The sequence below is a fragment of the Brugia malayi genome, assembly GCF_000002995.4.
Source record: "Brugia malayi strain FR3 genome assembly, contig: Bm_v4_Chr3_scaffold_001, whole genome shotgun sequence".
In the NCBI taxonomy this organism is placed as follows: domain Eukaryota; kingdom Metazoa; phylum Nematoda; class Chromadorea; order Rhabditida; family Onchocercidae; genus Brugia; species Brugia malayi.
Window position 1 is genome coordinate 298313 of NW_025062477.1, and position 25385 is coordinate 323697.

General features: G+C 29.1%; 5 protein-coding genes across 6 annotated transcripts; 3 read left to right on the plus strand and 2 right to left on the minus strand.

The window, feature by feature from the left end:
• Positions 1–1396, plus strand: Bm7126 (Small membrane protein, putative; the record flags this gene model as incomplete). Its single annotated transcript, XM_001897491.1, has 4 exons — positions 1–93; positions 345–457; positions 635–702; positions 1194–1396. The coding sequence occupies 4 exons, from the start codon at positions 1–3 to the stop codon at positions 1394–1396; spliced, it is 477 nt and encodes a 158-aa protein (XP_001897526.1).
• Positions 1397–3435: 2039 nt separating this feature from the next.
• Bm2113 (Uncharacterized protein) lies at positions 3436–5306 on the minus strand (the record flags this gene model as incomplete). 2 transcript variants are annotated; one of them, XM_043079575.1, is made up of 4 exons in its annotated part: positions 3436–3604; positions 4027–4230; positions 4647–4803; positions 5183–5306. In XM_043079575.1, 4 exons carry the CDS (start codon positions 5304–5306, stop codon positions 3436–3438), a joined length of 654 nt encoding a protein of 217 aa, XP_042935509.1. The 2 variants fall into 2 exon arrangements, with proteins under 2 accessions (XP_042935509.1, XP_001897527.1); XM_001897492.2 differs by lacking the exon at positions 5183–5306 and having other exon boundaries at positions 4647–4801.
• Positions 5307–6461: 1155 nt separating this feature from the next.
• Bm17593 (Uncharacterized protein) lies at positions 6462–6833 on the plus strand (the record flags this gene model as incomplete). The annotated part of the gene is made up of 2 exons (XM_043079576.1): positions 6462–6492; positions 6679–6833. The coding sequence occupies 2 exons, from the start codon at positions 6462–6464 to the stop codon at positions 6831–6833; spliced, it is 186 nt and encodes a 61-aa protein (XP_042935510.1).
• A 4746-nt stretch (positions 6834–11579) lies between these two features.
• Bma-pqn-52 (Uncharacterized protein) lies at positions 11580–13973 on the plus strand (the record flags this gene model as incomplete). Its single annotated transcript, XM_001897494.2, has 6 exons — positions 11580–11627; positions 11734–11864; positions 12168–12326; positions 12599–12767; positions 13265–13389; positions 13754–13973. The coding sequence occupies 6 exons, from the start codon at positions 11580–11582 to the stop codon at positions 13971–13973; spliced, it is 852 nt and encodes a 283-aa protein (XP_001897529.2).
• A 3484-nt stretch (positions 13974–17457) lies between these two features.
• Positions 17458–24225, minus strand: Bm3899 (MH1 domain containing protein; the record flags this gene model as incomplete). Its single annotated transcript, XM_043079577.1, has 10 exons — positions 17458–17582; positions 18266–18465; positions 18787–19000; positions 19858–19989; positions 20383–20460; positions 21074–21139; positions 22361–22478; positions 22839–23060; positions 23480–23588; positions 24167–24225. The coding sequence occupies 10 exons, from the start codon at positions 24223–24225 to the stop codon at positions 17458–17460; spliced, it is 1323 nt and encodes a 440-aa protein (XP_042935511.1).
• Positions 24226–25385: the final 1160 nt, after the last annotated feature.

A 25385-nucleotide genomic window follows, 5' to 3' on the forward strand; every position in this document is an offset into this window, starting at 1 on the left:
ATGTCCGGATGCTTGGATCAGTTCAACTATAATTGTGATATCGATTGGGACTCAAAGCGAAATGCTGTCGCATCGTGTATTTCATCAGCTATGGTAAGGAATCGCTTACTTTCCCGTTGTAGTATATGATTGGAAGATGTTAAAGATTGTTTGGAATTATCCCAATAATATAGTTGTTTGGTAGGTAGTGCTTTTTGACTGATAATTTGTATAAATAAATGTTTGGATTTGTTAATGTTCGAAAGCTCAATTAAATCATACATTGAGTTATTTAATAATCAATCACTTGATTCCTTCTTGAATATTACTCTGATTCGGATTCCTCCACAATGTCAATTTTTTAGTTCTTCATTGGATGGTGGCTATTGATTGACACGGCAGCAATTTACACTCCGGTCGGTCAATGGAACAATGTTTATATCATCGTTACTGTTTGTGGAACTATTGCGATGTTCATGTAAGTTTGGATTCTTATAAAGTTTGCATAAAAAAGATCGTCCAGAAATATTTTTCTTTTTTCCAAGTCTACTTCTGAAAATCTGTATTTGATACTCATAATATATGATAATCGTTTTCAATATAATATCATAATTCGTTTATTTCGAGAAATAATTTGACTATGATCGCCTTTTAGGGTGAATGCTGTTTCAAACAGCCAAGTTCGTGGCGAATCAATGAATGAAAATATTTTAGGTACCAAAGGTTAGATTTTCGAATGTAATTATGTTATTCATCAATTTTAGTTGTTCTCCAAATAAAGATTTTATGAAAAATAACATATGGTTGCGAGATCTGTTAATCTTGGCCACATAAATCGAGCATATTTTCTGTTTTTGCAATCGTTACTTAATATTAGTTTATTGCACAATCATGAATGAGATGTCAAAATGATGCATCCTAATGTATTTTGGAAGCTAACTTTAATCTTTTCATAGAATATAAATTTTGACAGCAACTGTCACCACATTTATTCGTAGTTGTTGTAATCTTGGATTATGTAAAATGCTTCCTTGTTGCATGGTTCCACATCTACTTATATTCTATCCAACTTATTTTTATATTATATTCATTACGGTTATGTTTCAACTCAATTGTGATGAAAACATAATTTTCTAAATGATAGCCGTGTTATATATGCATATTGAATTTTATATTTACATGCAGTTTTGAAAATAACGATAAATCAGTTTTAGGATCTCGTTTGTGGCTAATGCTCGGTTTTGTACTTTCATTTGCATCGCTAGTTGCTGCTTTATGGATTATGTTCGCGGATTATGTATTGGTAACGGGTGATCATCCGATATGGCCCGGAGTTGCACTCTTTCTGCATAATTTTTTGATTTTCATCTCTTCACTTGTCTATAAATTTGGTCGAACAGAAGAATTGTGGGGATGATAATTGACCAGTGACCAGTTACGGACTGTAATTTTTAGTTCTGGAGTAAGTAGCTAAGTGCAACAGTTAGCTATTTACTTCGATTAATTCTCCCGTAATTCAAGAATTTTATAACGAGATTATATGCAGCTTCATTTTCTTTTTTCATGTGGAGAATTGGACGGGATGATTTAATGATGTGCTTTTTCTAATTTCTCTCAAAAAGAACAATTCCTCTCCTTATTACATTTTATTTATGGCTAAGCCACTTTTTCTTAATTTTCAAAAATTGAGGTGGTTTTGGTTTTTTTTTTTTTTTTTTTAAATTTAAGAAAGAATAAAAACAAATATATAGAAGAGCCTTCCAGGATACCTGTAGAACGTTTGTCGTTTCCTTTGATATTGAAATTAAATCTGAAGTCTATCGGACTTCCTGGTCTATCAAATCTTGCACCAGTTCTTCGTTCTATGTCAATTCATGTACTCATTTGTATCTTCATTTTTCCTGCTATCTTGCTATGGTTTTTTTTTTCATTCTCGCTTATCTTGAACTGGAAAACTTAAGGAATATGCTAGCTTTTAAATAACACAAGTAAATTCAACTTCGGCCGGACTAGCTTGAAGGGTTTTTTCCTTAGCTAAAGTTCTATATATCTACTACTTCCAGCCCAATTTTCTGTCATTATTATTGTAAAAAAAGGTTAACGAACTGAATGTAACAAAATGTAAAAACATGAATAAATCTTTCACTAAGAAATATCATTTTCTGTAAGTCATTCCTAAACCGCCTGCAAAACTTCTTGATAAATGAAGGGTGAAAATTTTTATCACTATAAACAACATAATACTAGTCAAAATACAGAAGCACTTTCCAAAACAAATAAAAACACTCTAAAGTAGATGAAACTGACAATATTTTCCAACATAGAATTCAGGCACAATATTATTCAAGAAGGCAACTTAGTTGCCAAAAAATAGAAATATTGGTGGAAATTTGTCAATGTTTCTATTTCTTGGCGAAATTTATAAAATGAAGAGAAGAATGAGCGACACCTTAAGCACTGAGGAGTCTCGAAATCGAACTAATTCATAGTGATGGAGAAATAACTGAAATGAAAAAGTCGATAGAACCTTCTAAGTATCCTAATGTAATTAATGTCTTATGAAGAGCAGTGCAAATAGGCAAAATATCGAAATAGCAGCAATTTCAAAAAAAAAAAAGCTGCTGGTTAGAGGAGAATAAAACTTGAATAGAAATCGACGACCCATTTATAACCGGATGATGATCACATAAGCTGAAGCATCCAAGATAAGAAATGGAAATACTGAACTTTTAAAGCAAGGAGTGCTAAAAGCCTACAAATAACAGAGACTTCGAATATGTGCATATGGGCAAATAATTAGGACGAAGATATAATTTGAAGAATAAATTTCAAATAAAAACGAATGTCACCGAAACATCTATACAGATGTCACAGCATAGAACTCTGAGTAAAAAGTAATAATGCTGCTGATAATTGACAAACATGGTTCCAGAATTTGTTATAAAGATAGTCAACACAAAGCTGTCATTGTACTAAGACAGCTTTGCTGAATGAACAGTGAACTAAAATGATTTAAGTGGGAAATGAAGTTCTTATATTTATCATAAAAACCTACTAGATTTGTTGAAATAAACTTAAAAAGTAAGAACAGCCTATTCTTATACTTTGATCCTTATCATTATTAATCGCTTGTTCACTAACTGATCACAATATGCCTCCATGCAAGTACTACAGCTGCACTTTGCTCATGCAAAGAAATAATTTAAACAAACATAAAAAAAAGGGGGAAATAATTCGCTCATTCTGATGTAGGAAGATTATTTATTAGGGATTATTAACGACTCCATGTAACTAAAATAATTTAAAATTTGTCCTTAAATATGAACGTACTGATGCTATCAAACAAATGAAAATAATCCAGTGTACCGTCTAACAAACCAACTTCCTATTAGAATGAACGAACTGATCAAATAAAAAAGAAAAAAAGGTTCGATATTCGTCATATTTATTTTTCTCTTACGATTCATTTTGTGGAGGAGTTGTGACTGGTTTTGCTGGTGTACTGTGGATTGCCATGTTTCGATGTCTGCGTCGAGAATCATGAAAGCTCAGGTAATTGTAACCTCGCGATAGCAGAACCAAACTCATCCCTATCCCAATTAATGATTTCATCCATACTTTTAGCCTAAAATAAGTTAATTATACGATTACACTACCAAGCTTGAATGGCTATTTATTCCAATATATCTCTGACCGTATGCAGATAAGGTAAAACCATTAGCTATGCAACTATTCTGAATAATCGTCAATAATTTAAGGTACAAATGATGGGGACAATAAAATAACAAATTTAAGTGGCAGGAGAAAATAATCATTAATCGACTTGAATTTGAAAATCAGCTTGAAGTGAGAAGAATCTAAGCTTCCTGTCCTTAACTCCAGTAAATTCAAAGTCATACTAACACTACTTTTTATTTTGTAGCAAAAGATAAATCTTGCAAGTACTTCACTGAAACTTGCCACACAATTAATTTTAAAATAACAAAACAGACAAGCAGTCAGATATTTCTGCTTATATATGTTTTATGAAAAAGTAGCATATCTTACGTATTCGGCAAAATATCTTTTAGAAAAATAACGGCAAACAAGGATCCATAAGTAAATATAACAGCTGCAAATACACTATATTCAACACGTTTCCAACGACCCAAACGATTCATATGCGGTCGAAAATAGACCGCGAAGCCAGGTCCGAGTGTAGCTGTACAAAGTATTGAAAATTCTGCTGCCAAATCATGGACTCCAAAGCATCTAAAGGGGAGAAAGTCTTAATACTGACACAGTGTAGCTTAGTTCAGAAATAATTATATGCATAGTAGTACAGTATAAGTTATGTACTAAAAATTATACTATTACAACAAAGACAATCATGATCAAATTAATTTCCCATTAAGATTAAAACCTAGAATGTTTCTCCTATTCAACGTGTCTTACATAAATACTTTTATGATTCCATCAAATCCGAAATATTAGTTCAGCTTTCATATAGTAATAAAAAAAAAAAAACTTCCAAGAATGGTTGGTTTCATTTCAATACGAATTTTCTTGTAGTGGTACAAAATATTAATACAAAAAAGAGAAAAAAAAGACACATTACAATACATATGTAATAAATAACTGATATATTACGAGCTTTCTTATCCACTTATGTGGAAAAATAAAGAAACCTGGAAAGTAAGTCTGGCGAAAGAATGTGCATAGAGTATAACGAATGGCTCAATGCTCCCACCATTGGTATGTAATGTGAAAAGGTTGTTCGGGTCGTTAACCGTGGAAATAAGAAACGTTTCCATTCTCTGATTCGTTGATAAATGTCCAACATTTCTGTAATAGGTAATTTTTAATCAAAATGGATTTCAATTTTAAATATGGCACATAAAAGATATTACCCATTAATTTAAATACAAACATGCTTATCCTGTATTTCGGTTTGAACTAAAACTTAAAATATTTTTATTCCAGAAAAAAACTACAAGGGCATTTTAATTCAAAGTTTAAAACCAAAAGTGTTTCCCCCTCGAAAGAAGAGAAATCGATAATTAAATTCATACTTTAGAATTAAATAAATTTTCCAACAGATTCAAATTTATTAATGCAGTTCAAATTTTAATTTCAAACACAACTTTTATGGAAGAGAAAACATGGATAGTTGAATCAGAATTTAAATAAACACACACGAGACAGATGGCAAATAAATTCATACTTGAAATTTCATCTCCGAAAAAAAAGATGCCAAGTAGTAGCCTCAAACATGGCCGATGGATTGGCTCTTCCAGCATACGACTGTATGTAGCGTTAAATTCAGATTTGGGAAGGAGGAGTTGCATAGCGTCATATACTTAGCAGCTGGGAGGTAAGCAGGAAGTAAAATATAAGTTTATCTCTTATTAAATGCTTCTTCATGTTATAAACGATCGGTGACTATTTTAATATAATAGCGATGACTTTTTGAAAATTTTAAACAATAAATTTTCTTAAAAATTAAAGAATGACTCATTGGAATACTAATTTTGCTCCTTTGAAAGTAAACATAGAAAAGGTTAAATGAATAATGACATGAGAATGTGAAGGAATTGTTATTCATCTGCTAAAGTTCTGTTTACTAATTAAAACTATGATAGATGCTAAATATAAATTCTCACTAAAAATAAGGCAGGGAAACATCCTTTCCTTCGGGTTAAGTCTATTGTTGGTACTAATTTCAGTATTTACAACAGTGAGTAAACTTGTTCACCTTATATATATTTTAAAGTTTAGTGACAACGATTATCGATTACCGGTTACCCGGAATAAGAGGAAATGCTAGGATCCGCTTTATATTGCTAAACATAAAATATGACAATGGTACTACTACAAATACCCACAATATGGGCAAAGATACCCTATCAAATATGCATCCTATCGCTTCAAAAATTTTCTAAAATCAACTATTTGTCATAGTAGAAATAATTAATAAATTTAGGTGAAAAAGCAAACAAATCATATCAAATTAAAAGCTAATATCTTACTATTGCTGTTATCACTTGTGATGCTGTTATCAAATTACTTGATCACTGTTATCAAATTACTTGATCACTTTTTTGTTCTACTAATTGTCACATGTCACACATAAGCAGTGTAAACCAAATAATTCATAAAAAAAATGGAATTTTATTATGCTGCTAATGCTTGATGTGTTGTACATGTGTCGTACACAGTGCGATTACAAAGATTGCAAAACCGCCACAAATTTACGACTGCATGCAAATTATCAGACAGAAGTGCAGACAGACGGACACATACATACATACACACACAGACACAGGTATGTGTACTTGAGGGGAATTAATTAGGACACTCATAATTAAATCGTTACTCAATAGAGTTTCATGCTATTGAAATAACTGTATAGGATAAGAAACCTTCCACGACGAAATCCCTTCCTTCCAATATATGTCTGTGTATGTAGGTGTAGGTTGTGCGTGGGTGTATGTAGGTGGTGTATGTGTGTAGGCGTATGTATATGTGTGGGCGGTAATGGTTGATTGTTATCAGATTATAAAAAGTGCACAAGCAAACAGTATTCTTCTTCGTTATTGCTTGCTTCTTCTTTTTCCCTTCGATTATTATTTCTCTTTTTTTCGCATAAATTTTTCAGGCAGTGAAAAGGATTGAAATAATAATTTGTAGCTATTTCGATTTTCAATTTTCTTGCTACAGTAGCCGTTAATGATGATGATGATGATGGTGATGATAGTAGTGATAAGATTGATAATAGCAATGATGATGATAATAATTATGGTAATACTGTTAAGGATGATAACGGCAATGATGATGATGATGATAATAATAAAGATGATGATAGGGCGTGGTGAAGAAAATACGATGAATAGGAAGAAAAGAAAAATCAGCCAGTCTTCCACTGCTTGATTACAATTTTCGATTTTACAACTTTGAAACTGATAGCCATTCTACGATTTGAGCTAAATGTATTGGCTTTTTTTTTTTTTCGCAAAACCGATGAATATTTATGATTACCGTACTTTTCTTATAATTTATTTCATTTATACATCTAACAAAGATCAAAAATTTCCATAGCCAATTATTTCTCTCTTTCTTTCTTTTGTTTTGTTTCAAAAAAAAAAAATCATTTTGAACTAAATTAATGATTGTTGAAAAAATTTAAAAAGACATTTGCCTTTAGTTCATTGTAAAGTTTATTGCGTTGTTAATCTCGAGATCTTCCCAATGGTATCCTTTGTTTACAGTTATTAATCAAAATTATTTAATTAAAGTGGCAAATGCAAATGGTAAAAATTCAATCAGCCAAATTTTTTGAGTCTTACTTTATTACAGTTAAATCATTTTGAAAACCGCAAACGAAATTTGTCCAAGAAAGAAATAATGAGGAATTGGATTGCTATTGTTTGGATAATAGATTGATTGGAAAGAGAAACAAAACAAACAAAAAGTATTGAAGAAAAATGGAAATGAGCGTACAAACTCAAAAATGTCAATTACTTCATGAGTTATACGTGAAGTAAATGAAATCTTTTGCTTAATTTTATTGTAATATCATCCTTAAGCATAAACATGACGACACGTTGACATGATTTATATTAATTAAAATATTTAAACATTCACAAAATAGCAAAATAATCAATTGAAAAGACAATGAACTCAAATAATTCAGTTATAATTACATATAATTTAACTTTTTCATCATGAATTTTGAGTCGTTTTTCATACATAAGTATATATATATTTATTTTTTAACTCTAAAAAATTCGATTAAATTAATTATTTTTCAATCCTATTTGTTGTTGTTTACTGACGTCATTTACATAATTACACAGTCAATTACACATAACGTTTCTGCGTGATCGGAATTATTGATAGAAGATATATTTGAAGTTTTATGCTCAATGGTATGTGCATGAGGCGAAATTTGCTTGCTTAGATTTATTTCACAGATATGACACTAATGGTTTGTTTAGATGATATAAATTGATTTAAAATTTGCCAACTCAAAAATTAACCAATCATATAAGCTCGAGAAAATTTTTCATTCTAAAAATTTTATTTAAACCTTCTCATTGCACATCAACAACTCTTACATTCCACCATTTCAGCAACAGGATGATAATGAGAATGAAGAAGTAAAAATTGATTGAAGAAAAGAAAAAGAATGAAATAATCTTCTGAAATTATGAACAAATAGATATTTGCAAAAAAAATAAAAAGCAAAAAAACAAAGGATGTCAAAATTTTGATACTATTTCAAATATCACATATGAGTGCATGATGATCATTTAATATTGCATATTTACTCTTCATGGTTTCCTCTTATCATATCAGAATTACTGTTTATCAGTAATCTCATCAATTCATTTAAAATTTACATCTATTAAAACTACTTTCACAACAAATTTCATTCCTTTCTTCCATTGCTATTTGTGCTAAAATGGATGCTGAAAAAAATTTTGAACATTGATCCGATTTCCTTCTGACATAAATGAATGAAATCACATTTGCAGAGATCATTAGCATGACAATATTCAAAAAGATATTCTCTCTCTCTCTTTCTTTCCCTCTCTCTCTCTCTCTCTCTCTCTTAACGACAACAATTTGCGGTATGAATGAGACGAAGCAAATTGCTACTTCAAGCAACGATTAGTTATTGTATGTGGTATATTTAAGCAGAGAGAGAGGGTCAAGGGTTACGAACAGAAAAGATTTAATTTTGTCTTAATTGAAATGATTAAATTTGAAGGTCAAAAATTAATCCACTCAACACTCAAATGAAATAGTTTTCATTCTTAATTTTTATATTATTTCTAATAAGTACAAAACTTCTTCCTTTTCTCACATATTTGAAATATTTCTTTTTTTTATACTTATGCAAATGGTTTTTGTTTATTTCATTTCCTTACTAATAATCGATTTAATTTCATTTTATCTCTTTTATTTTTGAAATTAGCCATATTTACAATATTCAGTAAACAATGAAATGAAAAATAGATAAGATACTATGGATTATTGGCACTCAAAACTTCTCATTGCTGATAAATTGATCAATCACTGATACCATTTTTGTAGAGCAACATTTTACTTTCAATGATTTTGTTATCTTCATCATGGTTGTAGGATTATGAGGAAGGGAAGGGATCGGGAAGATGACGATATTTGAGATGAGTAATTAGTAATTAATTAAATGATATATAATACTAATACTGGTGAAGTGTAGTGCAGATGCAGTTCGTAGGAATATTTAATTTCTCTTCAATATTTTATTGTCAAACTTTTATTCATTGATGTATCATTTTGAATTTGCAAATGTCAGATAATAATTGAACAAATTTTTTACCAAATATGCAATTACTAACCATTCTTTCGGCTCATTTTAAATAAACTTTTGCCACCGAAATATTTAAAAACATAAATCCGATAATTAATATTTGAAATTTTCAAAAAGTTAGTCTTCAAATCTATTTCACTATTCCTTTAACAAATACAAATTTTCAATCTGAAAATTTCACTTTATTTCTTATGAAATTTTCAAATGAAATATTTTACATAGTTATGTTATAAAATTTTATTGAGGTTTTTCTTTTTTTTTTTCATTGAGTAAATTTTTTTTTTTTGAATTGAGAAGAGTTACAAACCAAAAATATTTGTGTTACTGATTAAACAGGCAATTATTTTCGGTCTCGAATGTAGAATGACATATTTGTTCAGCAGTTTATCACTATTTGTTGATCATATTTTATCATTTAAAAAAATTTTCGTTTTTCTTATTTTCAACATTTTAAGATAATTTTGCGAAAAATAAGCGTAAACAGGCATTTATCAAATTCATATGGCTTTTTTAACTGATAAATTAACTGATAAAATTATTAATTTCATAAATACCACAATCATTATTATCTTATTCTGATAAATGAAACGTTCCTTCTCTCCTTGTTTCTTTTTTTTTTTCATTTAAGCTAGATTAAACTATATGATAATTTTAAATTTTCAGATAATAAATATGCGTAAGTCTATGATTCACATATTTTCAATTAAATGTAAACAAGGCAAAGAGCAAAAAAAAAAAAAAAAAAAAAACAATTGAAAGATGAAGGAAAATTTTCTATATTTTATTATTTGGTTATTCCTTTTTGTTCATACATTTCACACAATCCTTTGGTTGGCTGTTATTTCAGGAATGAATAATATTTCAGTTTCTTACGCAAACAGTTTCTACTGAAAAAAATTTCAAAACAAAGAAAAGAACGGCGTAATTTTTTTATCCGAAATTTACAAATTTCAAATCAATATTTATGCTAATTTCTGCTTATTCTTTTAAAGGCTTATTTTGATTGTGCTAAAAGCATTTAGAATACTTTTTTACATTCCATTTTCTGAATGAACAAATGTAAAAATTGAAAAAAAGGAAAGAATCGAAGAACGTTTCAATTTAAGTTTTTTTTTTTTTTTTTTTTTTCGTATTAACCAACAATTAATAGCACTTACAGCTAAAAGTGAGCAAAAAAAGAAATCTTTTCCGTTTTTTTTTTTTTTTTTTTCTTTCTTCCGTATTCATTAACGGAAATGAATTGATCATCATGAATGAAATGATTGCATAAAAATAGTTTAAAAATATGCTAGCAATTGCAAAGAGAGATAATTATTCGAATTGCTTCTTCTTTTATCCATTTTCCTTCCTAATAAGACATTTAAGCTATTTATTGTTATCACAGTAACAATTCATTTTATAAAATTAAGCTTTGTATAATTATCGTTTCACAAATTCTCTCTCCCATCTTTACAATGTTAGCATTTCAATTAATTTGTTCAAATAAAATTCAATTCAGCAAAAAAAAAAAAAAAAAAAAAAAAAGATCTGCTAGACGTATGCATGAAAACAATTTCCGCTTCTCAAAATACATATATAAAAAGAAGCTAAGAGAAATTTTTTGAATTGTATTTCTGATTTGTTCGAAGCAATCTCAATTTTTTTTTTTTTTTTCTCAAATCTAAGGATTTTCACTTTTCTGACAATTCCGCCATAGCATTTACCATACTTCATTTTATATTATTAACATTGTTTCCTTCCATTTCATTTCTTTTCTTTTTTTTTTTCAATTTTTTCTGCCATACAAGAAAAAATAAAGCTATATTCTATTAAAAATTTGCCAATATACTATCACCTAACTAAAAGAAATTTTCCTTTATGAATGGATATATTTTCATAACTTTTAAATTATCTTTTATATCACAAAAAATTTTGAACATTTATGCAGTAAGCTGAAAGCGACATCTTTTGAAATGTACATTTCAGTAATTCCAATAATATTTCCTTAATTATCAATAACTATCACCTTTGTCACATCACTTAACTTGTCATCCTGAATTTTAATTGACCTTAAACTATGAAAGTTCAATTATGGTATGTGTTATTTGATTAATAACATTTTACTCTTCTATCTTTTTTTTTTTTTCTCAATCTTATGGCATTAAATTTGAATTTGTTTAGTTATTCCATTACTACTTGTATCTTTCGCATTTGATATTTATTGATATTTCTATAAAAGAGTTTAACTTTTCAAAGAAATTTTTTTAGCAAGAATTCAAATCAAATGTTGCTTATCATCTTTTTCATATTTGCTATATGCGATGCAGTATGGGTAATTTATTTCTTTTTTTTCTGTTCATAAAGTTAAATAATCATTTATTAATTAATTGAAACTTTATCTATCACTGTTCATCTCATTTTCACACAAATAATTCGAGATCGGTGAAGAGTACTGGACAACGGTCAACAATGATGGTTCCTTACTTGGTGACCGAACTGTCAAAGATTTTCTAACATTTCACACTGCTCATGTGAAAATTCCTACGAGAAAGTCATACATCGCTTTTTGGTAGATTATTTAATTCAATTTCAAATTACACATTCACTTCTTTTATTGTTGAAAAGAAATATATGAGCAATATTTATTTGTTCAATTTAGATGGCATATTTTGGGTAACGTTTAATTGCAACAGTGAAATGATTACAGAAATATGAGAAATAAAAATATAAATTAAGTTAATGAGTAATCAGTTAATGAGTAATTAGTTATATATCTCTGGTATAAAGTAAAGAAATTTTTGAATCTAGTTTAGCAAATGACATCAGAAATGCTTAACCAATTGCTGAACTGCAGAAAATATGTCACATTTAGGGTAATGTATGATGAACTTGGCCACTACGAAACATTTGGACATGCCTATTTGGTTCAGAACGGAGTTTGCGCTCGTTTTGTGGATCGTTATCATAAGACCAAAGCGATATGTGGCGGTTTTCGCGTACTTTCTAGAAGTAATAACAATGGAAATTTAGCGTAATTTTTTGAAAATTCTTTTTTTACAATTTTAACAAAACTTTTGGTTGATTTTTTTTTTTTTTTTTGACTTTTTTTAACAGAAATTTATGATCAAAAATACAATAATTTTCTCATTTCTATATGATTTTAAATTGGGGACAGGAAAGAAGATGAGAAATAGAGGTGAGATGAAATTGACTGAAATATAGCTTAAATAAAAAAATCAATTGGAGAAGTGATTGCCTACTCAATGATTGAAATCTTAATTTACGATGTGCAATTCTTTTAAGATTTAAATTTGTACAAGCTGGACAAGCCAATATTCATGAAGCAATCGAATATCGTAGTAGACAAGTGGCTAAGATTGTAAGTTGGACAAAGAATGAAGTTTGGTACGGTAGTGCTTGCATGCAGGAAGCATTTGCCGAAGGTATCGATTATGAAAATGATTATGTCAAGGTAAACAAGTACTGTTATTAATGGATTATCGATTTATCATCATTAAAATATTTGAAATGTGCGGGCAATCTAATCAAAAGTGAAGAGTACGAGTAGCAAATTCATTCTTTTGAAGAGATGACAATTTGTTGAATAAGCGATGACATTTAAATGCATTTGCTATTAAATTGCTTTTTGATCAGTAACTGATCAGTTCACAAATTTCAACCACTTTGTTCGTCAATCTATGCTTCTGAGAAAGTTTCTAGGAATGGAAGAACATAGTTGTGGTGGGTGAAGAGAGAGCTTTTCCGCTTCACATTGTTCTTCTCGTTTAGAAATAGAATAAAAGTTCAATTGAAATTCTTTCTTAAATTTCATTTTCTATCAAATAGTTTGTTTTCATAACTCTCTGATAAAATTGAAATACAACGCTTTCTTCCTCAATTTAAAAAAAGAAAAAAAAAATCATTTCAGTGATTTCTTAGCATTATAATTAATGTAGCATAAATTTTCAGATATCGTATGTTGAAGATCCATTTTTTTATCAACAAAATGTGTATATTCTCGTAAGGTGTAATCCGGATGATCCGGAAGCCGGAAAGTCACAGCACTACACATATTATCACACTCCAAAAGAAGTGTATCAATTAACTTTCTTCTTTTGCATATACTATAATCTGCAACAAATAATCTCATTAGAAAATCGATTTATTCAGCTTTTTATTGTCTCAAAACTTTTGAGTGAAAATATTTAAAAACGTTAAACCATTTTTCAATTAATAATTTGATTATCGATGATCCGAATCAGTTATTGATTTTAATCAATTTAACTAAAATGCTAGCATTTTCATAGTTTATATTAGGATTGACATTATAATGATAAATTACTTTTTTTTTTCTTCATTTCCATTTCATGAAAATGTATTAAAATATTGTTGATTTAACTGGTTTAATAGTTTAATTTAATTAACGATTATATCTACTATTTGATAGATCACTTTTAGGATAGGTGACAGTCAACGTTTACGATTTGAACAACAACGTCAGCGAATATTACGTCATAAACAACAGTTACATGAACAACAAATTAAACGTGAACTGCAGAATCGTAAAAGTGAAGAAAAACTTAGATATGAAGAGCAGCAACACGAACAACATCAATTTTCGATGGATGATGAACCCGATGAAAAGTGGAAATTTTATCGATATTCACGACGACTCTAATTTTCTGCCTTATTTTTTCTTTTTGAATATTTCATGCTGAAGAAAATTATACATACTTTGATATAAGCATCTCTTCTGTTCACGTACGTTTAGTCATTTTGAGATTTATGCCGTATTGAAATTTCGAGAGAATTTAGATAACAGATGTGATATGAATTTCTCATTTGACTTGTATTTTATTCCAAATATCTTTTTTTTTATGTTAGCTATCAGTTAATTAACAGTATGATAACAGTTAGCTAACAGTGTGATTATCACAAAAAATCAACCTTCTAAGCGAGCTTCTTCTTCTCACAACTTGCACAATGCATGTGCATGCATTTTAATTGTAAGTTGAACAAAGGTTAACGAACTTAAATTCATCTTTATTATGTGAATCATCCAATTTTCTTTCAAATACTGCCTAATACTAATTAACTCTGCCATTTTACTTCATTCCATTACAAATTGCAATTACCTTAATTTCTCTTATTTATGTTAAAATCTCATTTGTTATGCTATCAATCAAATGAAGAAGTACTAACATATTGATATGATCTTCTCTTATATATTAACTTTCGAGACAATTCGAGAGTATATTATATGACATATTTTGTGACAATCAATATATTATGCTATCGGTGTTTTCAAATGAATAAGCAAGTCATTTATAAAGCCATGAAATAACTCACTGAAAGATAATTTTATTTTCTATAATTTAATTTTGCTGATTTTTTTTTTTTATAAAATGCTTAACTAGAATGTAATATTTTAATCAGAGATTAAATGTTTGAAATAATTATTATTCGCTAAATTTTTCACTTTCGTTTTCTTTTTGAATTATAATAATTGAATTCTATTTGCATTCTAAATTTTGTATCACTGTACAAAATTATTAGCAGAAACTTTTCATTTTCATTAACTCATTAATAATCTTAATTATTTCCATCAATTGTTTTTATCACTTTTATTGTCTCCTTTCTTCTTCTTCTTCTTCAAAAAAAGGAAAAAATACTTCACTGTGATCATCGTATTATAACTGCCATTAATTGTAGATAATATTAGAAGTAGTGATGCTTTCATGTTGGTCATTCAATTCCACTTCAGCAATATTCATTTCTATTTTTATTTTAAATATTCTGAATTTATATTTTTTGAATTCAAATAAGTCACACCTTCAGTTCCATCGAAGAAGCATCACTATATTACTATGAATTGTTTACATAAAAGTCTGATCGTTCAGAAATATATATAGATATATATTTCACTGCCTTAAATCGTTCTATCAGTTTTATAAATTACTTACTGCCTTAAATCATTTTATCAAATGTTTATCCATAAAAGTTTATGCAAATTAAATAGGTTGTATTGTTAGTACACGTCGAAATAAAATAGATGTCACCTAAATATTAACACGTGACTCGTTTACGTAGATTCAAGACAATTTCATCCTTATTTCAATACAGGAATGATCAACAATAGAAAAGACGTCATTCAAGTCATCAGATAAGCTGTCCTCTTCGAGGACAATTCCGGATTTGCTGGAAAATAGTAATAGTAGTGATAGAAGTATCAAAATTTTACGTTTTCTCTTAACAGTCAGACAGTATCGGAACATTCCTGAAATCTTCGATTCCTCATCCTACCTTTTTCTTCTTTGCTATAATACATTTTCATGTTTACCTGGCACAGCGTATAACTCTCACAGTGACTATATCAACGTATTTCACGTAACTTTGTTTGCCGTTGTTGACTTAGATTTTCACTTAAATGAAATGAAACGCGTCAATCAACACGGCGATCAAAATTTATGACACATTGATATAACAACATAACGAAGGAGATTTCTTATCCTTTTCATAATTTTTAGTTACATTTGAAGTTGAATAAATTGATTTATTTCAGCTATGTTAGGTTCACTAAACATTTTTTCGAAATTAATCCCATCGATTATTTAAAGAAGGATTTTTCCCTTTCATTGAGACATAAGTTAGCCTAGCTTGATTAGGCTAGCTTATAATGCTATCATAAAATTTGAGAAATGTATGACACAACAAAAATTAAATATCAAATTATAAATTTGGAAAAGAAAAAAAATAATTTGAAGAAATTTAATAGAAAATTAAAATATTTTGAAAACGAAAAGTAAAAAGATATAGTTTCACTGTTTGTTTATATGTTATATTCATGTACTTTCACATGAAAATACGATTCAACGATGAAGTTTGACGGAAGAAATGGAAGCAAATTAAAAAATAAAATACAACAAAGTTATAAATAAATATGACAAACTAGCATACATCAAAAGATCAGTTCAATTCAGTTCAGTTTCAGTTCAATTTCAGTTCAGTTTGTGAGTATGGGTTAAGAGTGATCTTTTCACTCAATTGAATTTAAAAACGACAAAATTCTTTCATTCTTCCCCTAAAAGTTAAATTTCAATTCCGAATGACAGCCTATTTACCACAAAATATTGTTTTCTAAAATGTCATATCATTTCTCGTTTATCATCAAATGCTTCCCTGATTAGATTATTCTACCTTCGCAGCATATAAGAGAAACAGAAAATGACTGGTAGTAGTAGTAGTGGCAGTAGTATTACTAGTAGTAGTAGTGGTAGTAGTGGCAATAGTATCAGCGGAAATGCAAATATCGATATTGATTAGTACCTAAGTAAGTAAGTAAGTAAGTAAGGAAAAGTGGCAATGTAATGAAATGAAATAGGAGAAACTTTGTTGACTTTTCCAATAAAATATTACCAAAAGAAATTTAAAATTTGCATGCTTGTTGACAAAATGAAGTTCAAATTAAGATAGAGAATGACTAGAAATGAAAATTCAAAATTGCTATCTTCTTAAGAAAAAAAAAAATATTTGAAATTTGGTAGAGGAAAGCTGATGAATAAATCATTTTTCAAACAATATTAATAAGTAATTAATGTGGCAAATGTAAAGGAATAGAAAATGTAAACAACAATTTGGTTGGTTAATAATTTGAACGGTTTATTGTTTTCTTCTTTAAACGACTAAATAATAAATATGGCAGGTAGATGCTTTTCATCAATACAAACACTTCAAAAAAAAAAAAAAAAAATAGCACTAAAAGCAAGAAGAAATTAAGAACCATCAATGAGAAAGTCAAATTGTCAAATTGGCATGTGATAAAGATTCTATCATTTTAAACATTCAATAAAATTTAGAAATTTATAAATCAACATGAATATATGAAGGAATTTTCAAACGATTTATCAACTGTTTCGTTTGATTTTCAATTAAATTACAGGAAGTGAATAGAGTGGAGAAAGAAAATCAAACTAAATCTTAAAACTTTATCAAAACATTATTAATGCAAATAAACAAATTCATTAAAGGATGAAGTACGTGAATCACAGTGGGAATGTTGCATATTCAACAAATCAAAACAATTATTTGCAATCATGGTTAGTTCAAAAATAAAAGAAGAAAAAATTGAAAATCTGAACAAAATTTTGAAGAAAAAGAAATTGCTAAAAGATAGTGAAGTATTGAAACGTTAAAGAACTAACTGTAAATTTAAGCATTTTACAATTATCAAAGTTAAAAACAAAGTTATTACAAGAACATTCCGCATCCAGTCCCAATAAAACGCCACCTGAATGATATAAAAAAATTTCAGGATACTGATTGCAATATTTTTCAACTTATCCATAAAATAATCGATGTAAAGTATTGAGACAAATGCTAGCACTGTCCCCAAAGTATTTCGTTATGCATGCGAACAATTTTGAAAAACGGAAAACAAAGCAATTTCAAAAATATAGATCGATCGATATGTAGAAAATGATCCTTCCCCTCTTTTATTTGGTGTGACAAAAACGAAAAGTGAAGGCGGTTGACTAGACATGAACAAACTGATAATGAAGAAAACGAGTGCAAAGGATTTCTAAGAAAGGAAACAAATTATCAACAGATACAAATAAGCACAGTCTCGAGATCATTTACCTCAAATCTTCCACATTTTAATTCAATTTATTTTATTTTAATTGAATGAATTTATTTCAAACTATTTGACTATAATTAGTTACCACCTAAAATAATCACAGCCATACAGTTAAGACTTCTTTTCCTCTTAAAATTCGGAAATCAGAATTTCTTTTCAGTCATATAAAAAAAGAAAGAAAAAAAAAATTGCATAATTTATAAGACAAATTCATCAAATTCGTCGACAATTCCATTCCAGTAGTGGATTCCCTCATAAATTATCCGGCATAAAAACGATCTCATAACGACACGGAGTGTCTGTATGATTTATTCTGTGATATTTGTCACCCCAACCTTTGCCAACACTGATATTCAAGAAACTGAGTGTGTTAGCCGGATCATGTTTTGCGACATGGCTTTCGGTTCTTGTTTTTAGTGACGGATTACATCCACGATGAACCCGGTAACAATACCCGCTACTCACCCTTCTGATTGTTTCCGATTTGTGCAAACTAAATGACGATGCGATGGAAATGAACAACGGCTTATCACCACTGCAACAGTTATCATATCAGTTGATTTGCTAATTCCCTGTGGCTTATTCTCTTAATTCATTCGCCTTTCTCACATTACTTCCACAAATGATTAATCATATCATACTTCAAAGGAATTGCGACGACATTCCACTTCTTATTTTCTTCATACTAATTTTTCATCCCTTCTTTCAGTTAAACTACCACGCGGTATTACAAAATATCATACGTACGATCACGTGATCTAAGCAATGATTTTAAATCAGTTCTCGAATTTCCTCTTTACTTCTCGAGACTAAATGAGTCTCCAATTTTGTCAGATTTTATAAAGCCAAACCATACCTATTGTAGAGCCATACTTCTTGTGATTCATCCACATCCGCTTGCCTGATCAACGCAAACGATACTTCATTATCAATATCCCACTGATTACAAACATTTTGGCCATCGTGTACGGAATGAGCCAACAATCCCACAGCGACAAATTGTCCAGAAAGTGTCACACCATGTTCATCCATTCGTTCTTTCTCTTTCCACCTATACAAATGAGCCCAAGCTGAAATCTTCACTCACATAAGCATCAGCCAATTTCTTTTTCCAACAATCATTCACGATGACCAAACAAAATGGCCAAGTCGGATCATCGTTTTTCATAACTGACCAACCCATAGCAAAAGAATTGGAAGTGCTACTACTACTCTACTACCACTCTATTACTACTAATACTACTAATATCTGCAATAATTAGCATACATCCTAATCAAAAACATAATTACATGTTTCTAAATTCAAAACTTTCTTCAAATATGAAATTTTCTGACTTTTCCTGAGAATCTATTCATTTGCTTTCCTCACAAATGAATATTTATTTGCCTGTTTACCTTAGTATTTATCGGATTTAGCACGGTATTAACGAAAATTGGTGAAAAGTTTTCTTTTATATTTTCTTTCAATCTTTACTTCCCTTCCAATGTGACGGTGAAGCACTAAATCCAAGAATTTTAAGCTTTTAAACTTTGCTGTCAACACATCACATCCAACATCCTTCCAATAATTTTCTGTTTAAAGCCGTCCCTGATTTATAGCCAATACAATCTGAGCAGAATCGGCAATATATAAAGTTTCATCTTAAACTAAACTGCACAACTCATCCATTTCTAATGGCCATTCTATTCATTACGATAAATACCAAAAAAAAAGAACAGAAAAGGAATGGCGCAATAGTTTGAAATAATTAACATTTAAAATTATGATTAGACAGTAATTAATAATAGTACAGATGGCATATAAAGAAATAATGAAGAGAAAATAAACGATGAATTAACTCTGCGATAGTAAAAGAAAGACAAAGAATACAAATAGCTATTTTAATTAGAAAACAAATAAATAAATAAACAATGAAAGATAACATACCTGAAGAAAAAGGTTGACTACTGCGTGTTGGTGAATCCGGAAGAAGTGGTAGTATACGCGACGGTGGTAGTATGTTATTTGCAACAGTTGTGCCCGTAATTTCATCACCGAAACCGGTATCATTTGTTACAACTAAAATTATTTGCATTGGAAAATAGAAGAGCGAAAAGATTCATCAAGCGAATCAGTATTCTTTAATTGAATGCCGGAATAATCACATATCGAAGGTAGCATGCAAATGACTCAATTTTTGATCACTCAAGTTTACATCTTTCCGGTTTTCTGTTCTGCTATTCTAGCATTAACACCAATCACAAATTATTAACCCAATATCATAAAAAACTAACCTATAATAAATTTTAGGATAGCTAATAAAAACAGCTAATAAAAGTTACCGAAACGTCTTTGAAAATAACTTTAAACTAAGAATTTTATTTTTTTTTCTCAGAGAAGTCTTAAAACAAACAACAAAAAACTGATTTTTTAATACAAATAAGTAAACTTTTTTTCATCAATATGACTTACAGGAATGATCAATAATTGAAACAGCGCCATTCAAGCCACCAGATAAGCTGTCCTCTTCGGAGGACGATTCCGGATTTGCTGAAAAATGACAATAGCAGTGATAGCAGGATGAATGACAGAAATACATTAACATCAGTATTAAAATATTAAAGCAACATTGTTTTATGATTTCCTTTAACGATCAGGTAATCACTCGGAACATCCGGTGGATTCGAAACGGTAAGATGACACACTTTTCTTTGCTTTCTCATTTTCTCTTTTCCTTCTTTTTTTAGTGTCCTCTTTCTGTATGATATATAATTATCTGTTGGAAATTAGAAAAATACTTTTCATCGTACTGCGGAAGTATTTACTTCCGAACAATTAATTATTTAACATTTAATAATTAAAAAAGCTCAATTTAAATTTTCAACAGAAAAATTCGATACAGATTTTTAAAAGGAACTACTAAAGCTAAATGCATATTCAAAAAATGCCGTGAGAGATAAAAGAAATTCATTTAACAATTATTTAAAAATTACATGGCGTTTTAGAAATAGATGTAGAAGCAAGAACAAATTCAAATATACAAGTGATGAACCAAATAGCGTCACAGAAGAAGGCTTAAAAAATGGCATCCTTTGAAATATTCAAGTTACTCTTTTAAATAATTTCCATTTAAATTATTTTCGTACATAAGAAATTTGTATACCAGAGATTGCTGGTCGCCTTCGTTTACATAGTGATGCTTTTCTCAAATTTGTTGGTGACATATTGTCTAAAAGAAGTAACAGAAAAAGTGTTCCAAAATATTTTTTTTTTTTTAAACTTAAATTGGAAATTTGAAAAAATGTTTCATTTCCAAAAAATTTCTATAACAAAAAAAAAAAAATTTTCTTTTCCATAATTGGAAATGTTGTAAAACACTGCTAAAGAAGCACTATTAGTTTCACACTTCGAGTTGATTATACGAACCAATTATTATTATTATTATTATTATTGTGCTACAATTATTATCAGTTATTAATATTCTTAGTTATTATGTTGCTATTATTAAAAAGAAAAAGGTTAGAAATACATTTCGTTAAAAGTGTGGTGATCTCAATTTAATTTATGTCAAAAATAATGATAACAATTTCAAATGAAAGCTAAAAATAATGATTATGCTGATAACAAAGTTTATAAGATATTAACGGTGGCAAATCAAGTAATAGTCAGCACATTTTGAAATTTCATAGACGCATATAAAAGAGCACAAATTAAATTATTTCACAGTCAACAGTAAGTTTCTCCAATGAAATTATTTTAGGTTCGAAATTGGTTTAGCTTATTGTACTTAGAGCAATGTATGTAAAGTAATTAAGTAACTTTACGAAGAAATTAATTTGATGTAATTATTTTTGAAAGCACTCTCTATTTCCTATACATGTTGCATCAAATTATTATGCATTATGCAAATTAATGTAAATATCAGAAGGATCCAGTTAAATAAGCAACAAAATTTGAAATTTAAATTAGAACAGAGGAATGTTTGTCATCTCAAAAATCCCGAAAGTTTCCCAACTCATACCGTTCATCAACTCGAGATTCTTTTTCCATTTTGATAGATAAGATGGCTCGTAGCAAGAAAATATGTACCAAAGTGATTACTCAGAAGTAATATGGCGAAAAGTCCTTCAATTTTGTTAGATGTGTAAAACATAAGAAAAGGACAAAATAAGTGTAATTAACCTGGCCATTTACCTGCATCAACAACAATAACAACAACAGTAAAGATTATGTGATCAAATGATAAAACAATAAAGATGTGTTACTTGTAAAATGACTCATGCAGCACGTTTTGTACGTCATATGAGTTACGTAAATATCAGAGTATGCAGTACGCCACGCCAAATAACAACTCTCTCTTTTGGTAAATTAGTGTTATATGAATCAAACGGAGCAAAAGAAACATTAGGCTCGTGACAAAGTCATTAACGAAAGAGAGCCAAGGATTTACCAATGATCCATAAAGCGTAATGGTAAGGATTGCAACAGGAAACGGTGGCATTGTTCATAGTGACACGACCAAACCTACACCAAGGCAGTGGATCCAACCTGTGTAATGCAGCATCTACCTGTAATTAGCTGTGCAATGTTTGGTATTGCATTAGCAATAATAATATTACCTGTGTTATTTGATAATGTATTATAAACTCAACAAATATGTCATCATGTTTTATTTGATATCATTAAATAAGAAAATTAGAATCAAAAGAAAAATGTCAGATATTAAGTAAAATGGCTTTTTTTTTCAGAAAGTTAAATAATTCATTCAAGTTTGAGTGAAAATATACAAAAAAAAAAAAAAAAAAAAAAGTTTGTTAGTTTCAAATTTTTGAATTTCAAAATTGCATAATTGTTTCGGAGCTATCGGTTTATTTTATAAAACAAAGAGGACATGTAATTAGATTATTACCATTCAAATATTAGTTCACCTGTAATTCTTTCCATCGCCATAACTTGCAACAAAGATAAGGTATAGACATAGGCTTGTCAATTTGCGGTATCAAACCGGTATTTTCGTAACGATGATCCAAGAAACCTTCGTCATCGTCCATTTCAGCAACATCTCGAGAGCAACCCGGCATTTCCTCCATGATATCCATTGGCGGTCCAGGAGCACACTGCTTGATATCACGGCCACCACTTTCCACTGCCTTAGAATAAAATGATAAACATTCATTAATTAATAAGTAAATAAATATAAAATTGTTGAAGTTAAGTAAAAAAATTTTGTTATGTCAATTAGTTGAGCTTAATTAATAAAAGTATGGAAGTTAACAAGTGCATGAATCAATATTTTATTAGCAGTTAAAAAAATAAAATTTGTATGCTGATACTTTGTCAAAACGAACGCTTCAAATTCAAAGTTGAAAAACTACCGAAAGTAAAGAAAAAAGCATTAAAAAAATGACTTCGCCCCTTTTCTCTCAGAAACTTTTGCCTTTTTTGGTATTTCACTATGGGAATACCAAGCAAATATTAAAATTCAAAAACAAGGCACGTTGTAATTTCATTTACTAAAATTTATATTAAATTTTTAAAAAAAAAAATTTTCTTAATTAACCATGAAAACCTTTAGAATAGAGGCAAGGTCTTCTGTATCAAAAGCGCGCAATAAACGATTGAAACGTCTCCTCGAGCGTTTCTCGTCGGATGACTGGATGGTGCGTAACCTCCAAAGTCTACAAAAGAATATCGTTACTCGAGACTGGAAGAATATCGTTACTCGAGACTAAATAAAACTTTAGATTGAAACACATTTACTCTATATTATATCGAAAGGGTTAAATATAAAAAATACTGAAAGCAAAAAACTTTTGTAGATATACCTGTTACTGAAGTGTAATGTCAAGCTGAAATATTTCAGAAATCAGCGATTGATTTCCCATTAAACTGATACCAGGGGTATTTTACCCCAAAAGAAATTAAGAACCTATTTTGGCATTTGAGATTGACTGAAGTCATTTTATAAGTAGAAAAGATAGAGGATCGGTTTTCCAGGCTATGAAATCCGAAATAATCGGAAGGGAATTAATGAGAGGATTAACCGATCATTGATATTGCAATCTTTCACACGGAAAGAAGAACTATGAACGGTTTCACATGGTGACCATACGAATGACCTGAATCATCTGATGATCCAGTAATCTCGACTTAATACGGATAGTAATGTACACACAGATACCGAGAAATACGGATCTGATGATGCAGTAATCTCGACTGGACATGATATTTAAGTGTAAAGTGTAGTGAGGAGAACCTTTCAATGTGCCGCCTTCGTTCGGATAGGAAGCACCAAATTTTGCAATCCAACGGCATACCGTTGCATTTGCGCGCTCCACTACCTCATCCCGACACAAACTTTGTGTCGGACGCTCTTTTTCTGCAGAAATTGAATTAATCAATGATTAGTTGTAGTCGTAGATAAGATATTATATCACTGTGAGAAATAAATTTATATGAAATTTAACAAATACATAATTTAATTTAGGAATGAATGAAAAAAAGAAAAAAAAAAAAAAAAACATTGTTCTTTCTGCTTCTGTATACTCATAGTAATATTTTTTTAAAGGTAAAATTATAAATTCTATTAAATTTTGCAACTGTAATATTTCCGTTTAAAATTTGACAGCTAAATTGTTGTTGCTTTTTTTTAATAGCATTTAAACATGAAATCATCGAATAATCATATTACTGTTTAGAAAATAATTGTTGCCTTAAATTTTATCAACCATATAATTAATTATCTGTTAACTGAAAGAAGAGATTATTTATATTCGTAATTAATTAAGTTGAAAGAATGAATTAGTACTTAAATTGAAAGAATGAATTATTACGTATAAAGCATAAAATAAAATCATTCTAAGATAGTTTTACTTTTATTGCATTTTAAATCGTAATAACAAGATAAAAAAAAAAAAAAAAAAAACAATATAAGAAGAAGGAATAATATTTAGTAAACAGAGTAGGAAAAGAGAAAGATAGTTTAAGATTGAAATGAATGTTTGAGTTATATATTTTTGAAGCGCACACTTTTTAGAGAGTAATTTAAGCTCTTTTCTCTCTTTTATCATTTTCTTAAATTATTTATCAGAAAAAAAGTACGAATTTTCTTCTTTAGGATTTCATTGAAGACAAATTCAATTATTTAAGATTTCTTTCTTACTGTTCCTTTCTGATGGTGAAGAAACAAAGAAGAAAAGTTTTAGAAAGATTTCAAAGATTCATTTTTAATAAGATTTCATATGACAGACAATATGACAAAATCATTAGTGAGAAAATGGCTTGGGTAAAGATTTTTATTCTCAATTTAATACCATTCATTTATCTTTTCCTTGTCTATAAAAGAAAATAATAAAAGTAGGCAAAAGGAATGATATTTAAAAAACAAAAAAAAAACTTTGCAATTGATACTTTTAAAATATTATTCCTCTTTGCATACTCTTCTTAATTGACAAGAACTAAGAATAGAAATTTGG